The 12,918-nt window shown below is 35.7% G+C and overlaps 1 protein-coding gene across 2 annotated transcripts; it reads left to right on the forward strand.

The window, feature by feature from the left end:
- Nucleotides 1–249: 249 nt before the first annotated feature.
- Nucleotides 250–11,348, forward strand: LOC116290611 (PAN2-PAN3 deadenylation complex subunit PAN3). 2 transcript variants are annotated; one of them, XM_031697681.2, is made up of 16 exons: nucleotides 250–502; nucleotides 2,403–2,578; nucleotides 3,098–3,316; nucleotides 3,727–3,834; nucleotides 4,028–4,135; nucleotides 4,684–4,738; nucleotides 5,200–5,270; nucleotides 5,794–5,881; nucleotides 5,966–6,082; nucleotides 6,338–6,623; nucleotides 7,115–7,199; nucleotides 7,355–7,497; nucleotides 7,849–7,984; nucleotides 8,062–8,126; nucleotides 8,601–8,739; nucleotides 9,200–11,348. In XM_031697681.2, the coding sequence occupies exons 1-16, from the start codon at nucleotides 364–366 to the stop codon at nucleotides 9,332–9,334; spliced, it is 2,070 nt and encodes a 689-aa protein (XP_031553541.2). In that variant the 5' UTR covers nucleotides 250–363; the 3' UTR covers nucleotides 9,335–11,348. The 2 variants fall into 2 exon arrangements, with proteins under 2 accessions (XP_031553541.2, XP_031553542.2); XM_031697682.2 differs by lacking the exon at nucleotides 3,098–3,316.
- Nucleotides 11,349–12,918: the final 1,570 nt, after the last annotated feature.

Genomic DNA, 12,918 nt, shown 5'->3' on the forward strand with positions numbered 1-12,918 from the left:
AAAAATTCTTTACAATTAGTGAAAAGAAATCGCAAAAATCTCCAAGTAGTAGATAAACAAAAGAATACTTGTCTTTGTCGAGAAGGTTTGCTAAAGGTAAAGTGAAATGTAGGGAAACGATGAAAACGTGGTCACGTTTGCCGTTTGCGGGAAGGAAAAAAAGTACTGCAGTGGATTTTGCCGCGCAATAGATAGTTTGAAGGAGAAGAGCCTGGATCGACCAAGTCTGCACCTGCGCACTAGTCTAATCCACAACACAAAACAAGCAACGAATAAAATGGCGGCCGATACGATCAACTAGTCTGTCTTTCCCTCCATGTTTCACCTTGTTTTATTCATTCTAAACCCTCAGATGATCTAGTTATGAATCCTTCTGCTCCTGGTGGTGGATTTCGACAAGTAAAACCCACGTTATGTCGGTATTTTAGCAACAATGGTTACTGTTTTTATGGCGATCAGTGCCAGTTTATGCACGCGAAACCTGCGAACGAGAACAGGCAAGGTATGTTATAAACACTCATCATAACTCTTATTAATATAACATTTAGGCTATTAATCTCTATTATTTATTATCCAACAAAGTTTTAATTGAGGTTTGGTGGCGATCGGTAGTCGCAAATTGAGTTCAGTAGATTACCAGTCAAAATGTGTTTTTCTTCAGTTCTCCACGAATTAAGCATATATTCTTCTTAAAAATTTTTAACCACACTTATATAGTTCCACAATTTGGTGAACACCTGAGTTTCTATTAAGACAATCACCTCTGATTCCGAAACTTAGGTTGTAAAACCTTTTTCCTATGACTGTTTTGTGTTTCATTGTCATCGAGATAGGAAATGTGGCGATTTTCTTAGTGTGCTTTTCGGCGCGCAGGGTTTTGAGCTCCAAGTCGTTATGAACCAGTTACCCGAGGCAGCATATATTAAGCTTACAGTGTTTACCAGATCAAAGTAACTCGTCTATATAAAACAAATAAGATTAACACAGAGTACCATACGTTTCGATGAGCTTGACTTTTTTTAGTTTTTGAGATTTTTAATGAATCTTAACCAAACTTCCCAAAGTAAGGATTTCTTATCATATTTCTTATTACGAACACACACAAAAACAATTTTGCATCTTAATAGAATCTTGTTATTACCCTCACTGACCATTATTTCATGAAATGCTTATCCAAAATTTCAATTTTTTGGGTTTAATTTTAAGGCATTATGTAGGCTATAGGCTGTATTTTTTTCTATTCAAGATCAATTTTTACCCCAGATTAACCTAAGGCCTAAAAAAAGAAGTTGAAACATAAACAAAAATACAGATCATATTTGAGAATAAATTTAACGAGTGCTTTCAAAACTTCAACATGATTGTGCAAGTTGTAATGTTACAATGGCAGCTTCAAAAGACTTTAATACAAGCATGCAATTACTATTTCGTCAGCTGCAAGCTACATGATGAAATTTTTGGACCTTTCATATTTTTGACTGACAGCAGCGAAAAACCAAAGTTCAGCATGCAGATTGCAGCTACAGAGTTTGAATGTTTATGAAGATAGCAGTAATCCTTAGCTCAGCCCAGAATTTGTTTCAGGGTTTGAACTTATATATATATATGAGCTAGACATGCCCTGAAATTGATCAGTCCAGAGGTCGTTTCAGGGTATCCATGAAATTTGAAGAGTTTTGAAGGTTTTACACTTAAAGACTAAAATTTCCATCCCAAATTAAGAGCCATATTTGCCATCAGCCAATAAGAATTCAGTAACCATAACCTGATGTTAGGAGGACAAAAACATGGATCAAAAATGTTTGAGAATATACACAAATCAAGAGCCAAAAGAGCTCCACACTGAACTGTAGGACTCAAAATAACTGCTGGTCAGTGGCCAGTCATGACTGGCCAAATTTGTTTGAGTTTGGTAATACCTCATTTCTAGCTCCAAATAACCAGCTTACCATTACTAGGCAAAATGACCAGAAAAACAAAGATTTGACCAGACAAGTTCCAATTCTGGGCAAACAATTTCCAATGACTAACCATCATTTTAAGCCCAGTCCTATGTGACCAAGTGGATGTTGAACGGCAAAGATGATGAAACTCATTGCAGGTCTTTTCCAAGATAGATCGCAGGAAAATAAGTGAAACTAAAACTAAAACTTGGACTAAACAAAAACACAACTAAACAGCACAAAATCTGGAGCAGAACTGATTTATTCTTAAAATTACTAATACTGTTGCGTGATCACTTACATCCGGGATTCCAAATATGGCTAGTACAAACGTAACGCAACAAACTCGAATAAATCTTCAACCAGTATGTTATCAACCAGTTTTCAACTTGGTTACACCTAGTTTAATAGTCAGAATATTTCAACAGTTTAGAAATAATATGATATCATCATTTTCAGGTAATGCAAGCTCGTTCCATCGAAGTTCCTCAACTCCTATCTTTCAAGCCAGTAATGGTCCTGTTGGACCCGCAGGACACAGGGGCTTCAAGGGTAACAATACAATGAACCAAGCACCTAACACAAACCAAGATAATATGTTACAGAATTTTGCTAGCCTTTCTTTTAACTCAAAGGTAATGTCAAAGATATTATTATTGCAAGGCAAAGTATCAACTGATGAGTAGAAGTATATTTGTCTAATATGAAGTAAAGCTCGTGAATTATGTGAACAGTTATCTAGTATCACTACTTTTACTCCAGAAAACTAAGTATTTTTTTTGTTAAATAATATAGAGTGGTTTACTGTCAGACATGTTGGAGAGCAGTAATGTTCAATGCAATATTTTTGTGTGACAAGAGATTTCAAATTCCCATAAAGAAAATCTCTATTGCTGGTTTTCAATCATTTCCAGAGGATTGAAATAACAAAAGACTCAGCTGGCATGCTGGATGAAATAACAAAAAAACTAATTGACAAGTCTTTTGTTAAATTCACCCAAGATGGTGGCTATGACGTCATGTGCCAACAAAGAATTGTTTTGCCCTACAGCATGGCTATCGTGAAACCACTATATATTGATTATTTTAATGTTATTGTTTTAAGGTTAAGATACCTATGGATAGATATACTAAGCTTGTGACTTGTTTGTTAGTCTCAGGTACCTCAAGGTCCAATGGGAACAGGACCCATGCACAACAGCCATACATCACCTCTATCACCATCAAAAAAGTCTTTTGGTTCATCACTTGCTCCAGGTGGCCCTATATCACCCCTACATTCCCCTAAACCAATGTCTGTAAATGCAAACAAACCAAAGACTCAGCCGGGACAAGTGTCAACAGCAGCATTTGAATTTTTACCAAACACCACGGTATGATGTGATAATTTGATTATGATAAGATATTTCAAGAAGAAGGCCTTGAAATTTGATCAGTACCCTGAAACAGCCTCTGTGCTGATAAAGTCAGGGCACAGCTAACTCACGGATCCACCTGGAAGTTAGTTTGTTAGGCTTTTCTGAGGGAGTAAAACTGGAGAACCCAGAGATAATCCCTCAAATCCAGGGAGAGACCTAACAAACTCTACTCACATTTGATTCTGAGTCCAGGAATCGAACCTGAGACTGAAGAGGTGAGAGGGATACATAGACTACCACAACACCACCCTTGTTTCCTTATGTCCAGTGATGAAAAATGACTGCACATATTTATTCATAGATGATTTGTGAAGTCATAAAAGTTAGTGTTAGAGCACTTATAATCTATTATTCATTTCTCTTAGAATCATCCAAATGCTCAACAACAACAACAGCAGCAACAGTTCAATCCAGAGTCAATAGATGGGACGATGTACTTCTATCCACATCAAAACCCAAATCAACCATCTCTGGTAAGAGTATTATTGTTATAGTATTCATCCTGGCTGTTTTTATGTACTAGCGTAAAGATTGTCTTTCTGTGTAAGAGACAACCAAACATAATGGTAAATTGATTGAGAAAGTAAGAAAGTGAATGAAGGGTGTCAAACTTGCTTCGAATATCAGCAAATAATGTATTTTGACCATTAATTGTTATCATTGCAGATGTTGCAGTCATATCATGCTGTAGTTAGTGAACCTTCTCATCTTGCGCACCTTCAAAACAACCAAACTAGAAATAACGCATTTTCCATGTCAGCACAGCTAAGACAGGTAAATACGAATAAAATGACTCCCAGTTAACTGATAAAAATATTAAAATGTCAGCAAGTTTTGCAAAACAAGCCAATTCTGTCTTCTCAAAGTTCCAGCCCATGTTATATAATTATATGAGTCTAAATTTAGGAAAGTGTTAAAGTATTCAGAAGACATTTAGACTTACAAGTTCAAACTTTTTTTACACACAGTTTAAATTTCCTTCTTATCGTTGTTGTATTCATTGCACATTTCCTCATTTCCAACAAGTAACCACTTGTCATTGTCAGTTTTGAGTGAGGATATTAATTTGATTTAAAAAGGATGTTCCATTCGTTTTTGTATTCATTGCACATATTCTCATTTCCAACAAGTAACCACTAGTCATTTTCAGTTTTGAGTGAGGATATTAATTTGATTTAAAAAGGATGTTCCATTCCCTGAATGGTCTGTATTGGTTATGAGTATTTGAGTTGTTAATATCACAAGGAGTAAGAAAGAAAAGACTTCCTATCAAGTATCAATGTTTTGAGTCAAGAGTCAATGCTTTTTCATCTTGTTTTTAGGAGCTCATGAACCAACATGCTCTGAGCATGGCTCAGTTAGACCCTGATGATCCTAGTAAGTATTCTTTATGCTATTTACAGTACAATTCTGTATATTCATTAATGCCTTTTTTTATTATAATTCCAAATCAATAGTTCAAAGAGCTTTTTTAGAGGCCTGGTCCTGGTTGTGCTAAGTGGGTATAGTACTATCCAACGGATAAATCTTATCTGGTGGTCAAATTTATTGGATAACAGCATTGACTTATCCGCAGGATAGGGATTTATCTGTCAAATAGTGCTATCCACACTTCGCACAACCAGTCCCAGACAATTATTTATTTTGACTGGACATTGTCTGATGACTTGGCCATTATTTGAGCCCTGATAATGGCTCAGCTTTAAGTAAACTGGGAAGGAATGTTTTCTGGTTAAATGTAAGAAACGTTGAAGAAATGTTGAAGAAGTCCACCCCCCTCTTCCATGATTTCCACTTGAATCTCTATACACATCTCAGTGTCAGTTTAAATCATTCAGGTGTACCCAAAGAAGTGGATAACTATCATTCGTTATGTCCATTGGAGCCTCTTGACACTCCTGCTGATCAGGTAACAAGCTACAATAGCCTCTCTTAATTTGCATATTTATATTGCCCCAATATTGTCACATCCCAGTATTGACATTTTTATGCATTATTTTGATCTTTTCTGGGTGAAAATGCACAACACCTTTACAAAATATATTGCCAGCATACTCAGAGAATCTTTTCTCTTTTAACCTTTGAAAAACTCCCGGGCTTTGAAACCAATTTATTTAAATGACTCTTCCTTGTGTTATGAAAGTAGCACTTAATTGCCAGTGGCTAAAAAACCTGTGGCCCTCGTTCCTAATCCAATTGAGATTTAGTAGTAGAAGTTGATTTGGGTAGGAAGGAAAACCAGAGAACCAGAAGATATACCCTCAAAGCACAGGAGAGAGTCAACTAGTATCTACTCCCATATAACACCTACTGGAATCCAACCTGCAGGGTTGCATTGATGAAAGGCAAGCACTATCACCACTACACCACCCACTGATGGTTAGATACTATTCGGGCACTGTGATTTACTTTCTTTTTTCTTAATCTTTTAGGGACAAAGAACATTTGGTTACATGACAACATGTTACAAGGCTATGAACAGCAAAGATGGACTACTGTACATGCTGAGAAGGGTTCACGGTACGTAAATACTTACATTAGAGCTCTATCATCAATGAATCTATTTGTCAGGATATTAATTTTCGTTTTTGCTTTTTTCATTAGGTTTTCGACTTGTTAATGCCAAATCAATGGTACTGGTAGACCAATGGAAAAAGATAACTCATTCGAACATTGTCAGCTTACGTGAAGTTTTTACTACTAAAGCATTTGGAGATAGCTGTAAGTTAAGAAAGGGAAACAAAGAGTAATATTTGAATTCAATTTATTTTCATACAATAATTTACGATTATTGGATATTTACAAAATGAATTATTATTACAAACTCATTATTATTATTTTACGATACTTTTAAATTATGCCTAGAGCCTAAATAGATGAGGAGTTTTCTAGTTAGGCTCTAAACTGTATTCCCTGAAGAAAACTCATATGGCATCTCAGATCTAACCTTGACTCATTCTTTTATCATTCTTTTAGCACTTGTCTTCGTCTATGATTATCATGCGGGTGCCGAGACTTTATTAAGCAGACACTTCTCAGGTCCCGACTCCACCCTTCCTGTCAATCCTGACGGCTCGTTAGCTTTCCCTAGAGGTGGAATGCAAGGAACGGGTGGACGGTCAAGACATGGTGGTCTGATGCCAGAGAAGCTTATCTGGAGTTACATCATTCAGCTGTCATCAGCACTAAGGGCTGTTCATGCGGCTGGATTGGCATGTCGAATGATCGATCCTTCTAAAATTCTTTTAATAGGAAACTCAAGGTATGGTACATTTCATTATCAGTTCATTCTACAGTCAACTCTCGCCTTGCGGACACCCCAATATTACCGGACAACTCACTATTACGGACTGGAGAAAAATCCCTGGCAAAAATATTGACGAAGAAATGACCGTAGTTAATTCTTGCTATTGCAGACGCTCGCTATTACGGACATGAAGTGACGGTCCGGAGGGTGTCCGCTGTAACGAGTGTTGACTGTATTGTAGTTTGTGTCATGCATCACCCAACACTTCTCTCGTGTTCTGCAAGTACCCACACTCTTTATATATAATGCATCTAGACATCCTTACCTTGAGCATAATGTTTTCCCATTTCAGACCATGGGACATTCCCTCAAGGTTGAGTCATATCCATATTCATGCATCTTCTCATGCTTAACCATTAAACAAAGACATGATACTCAAGAGAATGACACCTCTAAAATAGGGAAACATGCATAAGTAAAGGTGTATATATATTTTTTCATTTCAGATTAAGAATAAATGGCTGTGGCATTTTTGATATACTTAGTTTTGATCCCAGCAACAGCCCAAGTGCAATGACGCCACACTTTCAAGTAAGATTTTTTTCTATACATCTTTGTAGTATCTTGTTAAGTGCCACTTCTTTACTTGGTATGTATTTTTGTTTTCCATGAATAATCAGTTCATAAATTAATTTCTCCAAGTAGCAATGTAACAGCATTAACTGTTTTTGACTTTTGAACTGTAGCAAGAAGATTTGACTTCCCTTGGTAAGCTGGTTCTTGCCTTAGCAAGCTGTTATTCTCTGCAGTCCATACAGAGAGAGCACATCCAACAATCCCTAGAATATGTGGCTATGAACTATTCTTCTGATCTAAAGAACCTCATCATGTGAGTACTGTTAATCCATGCAGATAGTATTTAATGTGGGTATGTGAAAGACAAGTACAATGACATGACAGAAAAGTGGGTAAAGATTTAGGTGCAACATCTCTATCATAAAATGGTGTGAATGTGGGTTGGGAAAATGTCTTAGATCCGAGGCACCATTTTTACCCAGCCCTTCCATCCTTTGGTTCATGCACTTTGTACTCCTGGGCCCACAGACTTGCATACTGCCAGTGTATTCCAGCACTACAATGCCCACAAAAACATGCACATAACTTGTGCGTAAAAGCACAAGTGCATTACCTTAAAAGTATAAAGTACTTTTATGTTAATATTCCACTTATTTGGCCGCAGCTACCTGTTGGGAAGCCCTCCACCCACCATGATGAAGAGTGTCAACGATATCATGCCGATGATAGGAGCTAGGTTCTACACACAACTAGAGGCAGCACAAGTCAAGTGTGATGTACTAGAAGGAGAGCTTGCTAAGGTAAACCCCAAGACAAACTTGGAAGTTCAGTTTTTCTTTTATATTCATCCATGGTACTTAAATCATTTTTGTGATAGGAAATGGAGAATGGAAGACTGCTAAGGATACTGGCGAAACTCGGTATCATAAACGAGAGACCAGAGTAAGTGTAAAAACTATTATTAAACGTAAGAAAATAGAATTAATTAAAATAAATAATAAGTTCATAAAAACACATCTGGTTATTAAACTTAAGCCAGCTTTTGAAATTGGCAAATGCAATAGGTTTTCCATTTTTTTCTTCATTTCTTTTGCCATTTACTAAAAAGTTAGTTAAATAGACACTGGCTACAAACAATGGCTGGTCTATCATTCATCCCTCATGATGGCTGGCCAAAACAGTTTAAGCTCAGTCATAACTCATTACTTGGTTAAAATGACCAGCAAGGCAAAGATTTGACCAGACAAGTTCCAATTCTGACCAGATATTGTCCAGTGGCTTATAATTTTATCCATTCTAGTACCCTATTATTTCGATGGCCATCCCCCACACCTTGTTGATTTTTGACAGCCCCTCTGCAGTCTACTGTTTCAACATTGTTGTTTTCTTATTTTAATCACCAATGATTTGTTTTAGGCTAGGGATGGATCACGACTGGTCAGAGACTGGTGACAGATATCTACTGAAGTTGTTTAGAGATTACTTGTTCCACAGTGTGACAGAAGATCTTGTCCCAGTAGTTGATTTGTCACATATTGTGACTTGTCTGAACAAGGTAAGAAATTTCAAGTTTATTTAGTTTGACGAGCACTGGGAGTGATTGCTCAATTTCCAGGGAGGAAAACCAGAGAACCCACAGATAAAACATTAAAGCACAGAAGAGAACCAACAAGCAACTTGACTCACATGAGACACCAAACCTTGGTTTTCTTGGTGAAAGGTGGCATGCAAGGAATGCTGATGCTGCAGTACCATACACCATTCCAAATTTGCATGAATGACCACGAAACAATGGTTCCAAGTTAAGGTTGAACTTAATCAATACTAATAAATAAATTGATAAATGTGTGAACACAAGTCCAACCTTGGCTTGAAAGCATCGTTTTTTTCGTGGTCACTCAATAATGCAAGTGAGTTCAGGAAATGTCTGTGTTTATCCTTCTCTCTGACCTCCCTATTTGCTCCAACATTTAAGATATTGCTTAACTTAACTTCAAAAAAACTTACCTTTTCAGTTGGACTCTGGTTCACCGGAAAAAGTCTGCCTTACGTCTAGAGATGAACAGACAGTCCTAGTAGTATCCTATCGAGATCTCCGTACATGCTTTGAAGGGGCTTTTAATGAAGTATTATCCAATTCACTTTCATAGTAGATCATACAGCTGAGTATAACCATCTGTACATAAGTACATAAAACATACTGTTAATTAATAATTATAGTGGAAGAGGGATGGTTCTTTTCCTGTAGTTAAACTGCTTGCACCAGTAATCCAGATGGGTTTTCTACACTGTAAAGTTTGACAAACTATGTGTATTCTTTTAGTGAAGTTTATTGATTTGCTAAGAGAGTTTTTAATTTACTTTTATTTGTTTTTGCATTGGATATTATCACTACATCTTAAATCTATCATCAATTTCTTAAAGAGATGACGCTAAAAATAGGTGTAGTTTGTTCATAATTAAGCTTTACCTCAACCTCAACACATTCATGAAGCTGTTCACTTCATACTTGTTAACTATTTTTCTTTTAGCTTTACTTCTAATCAAATGCAGCAGTTTATTTCAGGAATGAAACAAGTCTTATAGACCTTTCATGAATTTGCTCGAGTGAACACACAACAATAGCTCCAAGTTGAGGTAGAACTTGATGTGTTCATACATTTACTGTATTTTATCAAGACCTACCTATTCTTTGAACCATTGGTTGATGGTCACTCTAGAAAATTCGGGAAAGGTGTATTTTAAGATTGACAACAGAATACCTTGGTGCTATGAAAGAGTAGGATTAGTTTATTATGTCATAGAACTTTATTCTTAAGATGGTGTTATTTTAACATATTGTAGTTATTCAATAAGAGGTTAATGCTATAAGCTTTGAATATTTTCTGTCAGATTAGAATATAAACATGTGCAGATATAAATAGAATAATTATATACATACACTTGAGATTTTTCTAGAAAATTTTTACTACTCTGGCCCTCAATTGTCATTGCAACAATGCCTTGAAAAGTTTTAATGCTAGAAATTGATGTTTTATAACCAGAATTTACAAAATCTCTAGAAAGAAAAATGACCTTGCGGATATAGGAACTGATATTTCATTCATTTTATTAAGGTTGCTTATAAGGATAATGATAATCATTTCAAAACTCTAATGCAGATTTCAACTTGATGTCTTGTGTTCTTCAGCCGAAACAGTCCTTCTAGGAATCGAAACTCCACATATTTTTTGTTGTTTTGCTTGACCAACCATAGCTCTACTTCATGACATTTGGAGTTCTTTTCCATGAAGGTAGGGTGTCTCTAGTAGAGGAACGAGTCCTTTGTTTTTCTTCCCAAGTGGATACCCACAAAGAGCTAGCTCTAGAAGTAGGGTCACCTTACCTCCATGTAAATGTGGTATAATATAGTTCTAACCAGTTATTTCCAGTACACAGTAGGATATAATTTCCTAAGCCTGAGACAACATCTTCTGCATGTTACCAAGAGATGTCCTCTTGTGCTCCCTGTTCCATTGCTCAATTCCTTAACTTGCCTCTCATTTGGCTATTTATATAAAAAATTATATCATAAAATGGATAGAAGATTTCTTATTTCAAACTAATTCTGCCTAGCATCCTAGCTAACTTATTCCTTTGTCCATTATAATTATTAATTATTGATGCCCTGCAAATTTTTAGATGCTGAAATTTTACATTTAAAGGGTATAAATATCACTCAATTGTACAAAAATGTTCCAGTAGGTCCAGCTTTTATAATATTGTATTGCAACTACTTGCAAGAATGGTGACTCACTGGTAACATTTTCTTGTCTTTTACCATCTTCCTTCTCTTCCACAGTACTTGTACAGAGATGAGTCAATATCTTATCTGTAAACAGCAAAGTTTTCAGGTTATATTTTCAGTATTTATAGTAAAGAAATGTTACAATGTAGTTACCCATTTTTAAGGAATTATTTTCAAAATATAACAACAGGAAGTATAAACAAAACAGGTTTAAACAGAAAGAAAGCTGAAAAATAAATGTGTGAAAAAGATTGATATTTACAAGTTACTCAGAATAATCACTGAAATATCTATAAAGCTATCCATAGTATTAAAGGCTAAATTTCCCTTTTTTAATTTCTGAAATATTCAAAGAAATAAAGTGAAATGATACTTGATGTTGTGTACGGTGGTTTTTATGCAGTAAACAGCATCTGTAATAATTCTACAATCTAAAAAGGTAAATAGTTATTGTTAAGATTTGTTTATTTTTTTATAACAACTATTCACCAAAGGCGAAGTGATTATCAGGGAATATTTTTAGAGCCACAAGTCTTCAAGCATCAAGATAAATATTCCTCATAATCACTGAAGCTGAGGTTAGTAATAATTGCCTAATAATAGACTTGAATATCAGAGAAAAGACAAAATTCAGGATTATTCAATATTACTTTTGGAGAGCTTTCTCAGTGCCGTTGCTCAAACAATGCTGTTGAGTACATACTCATCTAGGAATTGAACCCAGTCCTCTATCCTTTAACAGGTATGTGTGCACCAATACACCAATGAGCCAAATATGGTATTGCCGAGCAACATGCATAATAGAGCTCTCAAATATGAACATTTGTATATTAGATAATTAAACTTGGTGTCTGGGACTTACAGGAATTTACAATCAAAGTATACATACCTTCTATAACGGTGCATGTTCTATTGCCAGGAATTTCTATTAAGGAAGCAATAGTAGCTAGATGTACCTGGACCAACACCCTCGTCCTATTCAATTGATCCTCTTATGAATTCCAGTCTGGCCAGTACACAAAAAAATATAAAGCTGTGAACCTTATAACCCTACTAAGAGAAGATTATTGGCCAGAGAACATACCTCACTCCCTTTCCCAGACGTCAGGCACCACCCGTCCCCCCCATCCTAATTCAAACTCATTTTATTTGTGCACCCATGAACAGAAAATTGTATCAGTGATCAGAGACCCTCATCCAAGATTCACTCAATGCCAAAAAATGAGCTCCCCCCCCACCCCACTTTCTACCCCCACCCCAAACAGAAAGTGGATCACCAAATAGGGCCCCACCCCCCTCCTGATTGATTTTAGTGAAACATGAAGCCAAAGGACTACAAAATTAAATATGGCTAAACTAAAGTGCCATGATGTCACAAACTCGAAAGTAGCAAGTTGCCCAATTGGATTTCAGTTTTTCACTGTCGCCAGTCATCATGAATGCAAAAAGTAAATAATAAATTTCTATTGAAGGCAGTGAAAAACCAAAATGTAAGTGTGCAGCTTGCAGCTATTAGCTCTCGTAATTTTGAAAAATGTTATAAAGCAAATATGAATAAAACAAATTATACTGAACAAAATGAGTTCCATAAAGTTCAATATTTAATATATTTTTATTCTTTTTTTTTTCTTTCTTAATTTTTGGATAACATGAAGCCAATCCGTTAGCAGAGTTTTACTATCTAATCTCTGTATTCTTATCAAACTATTTAAGACTGAACTACACTAAATATGTTTTCTTTTAGATTCATGATTGCCAATATGGTGCAGGTTGTTATCTCCGTCTACTCTTACACTAGTTCTAAAAGCATCTTGTTTTCATGTTCATGATGCCAATTTAAGATGTTGTTCATTTGTTTTTATTTGTTCTATTGTTTTTTCATATCCATTCATGTTTTTTTTTTCTTGTTTTTTTTCTTTTTCTTGTGCCATCCTTTTTTTTTTCTTG

The sequence above is a fragment of the Actinia tenebrosa genome, unplaced genomic scaffold, assembly GCF_029948245.1.
Source record: "Actinia tenebrosa isolate PJP-AT-01 unplaced genomic scaffold, QUT_ActTen_1.0 PGA_scaffold6__47_contigs__length_16458017, whole genome shotgun sequence".
NCBI classification, from domain to species: domain Eukaryota; kingdom Metazoa; phylum Cnidaria; class Anthozoa; order Actiniaria; family Actiniidae; genus Actinia; species Actinia tenebrosa.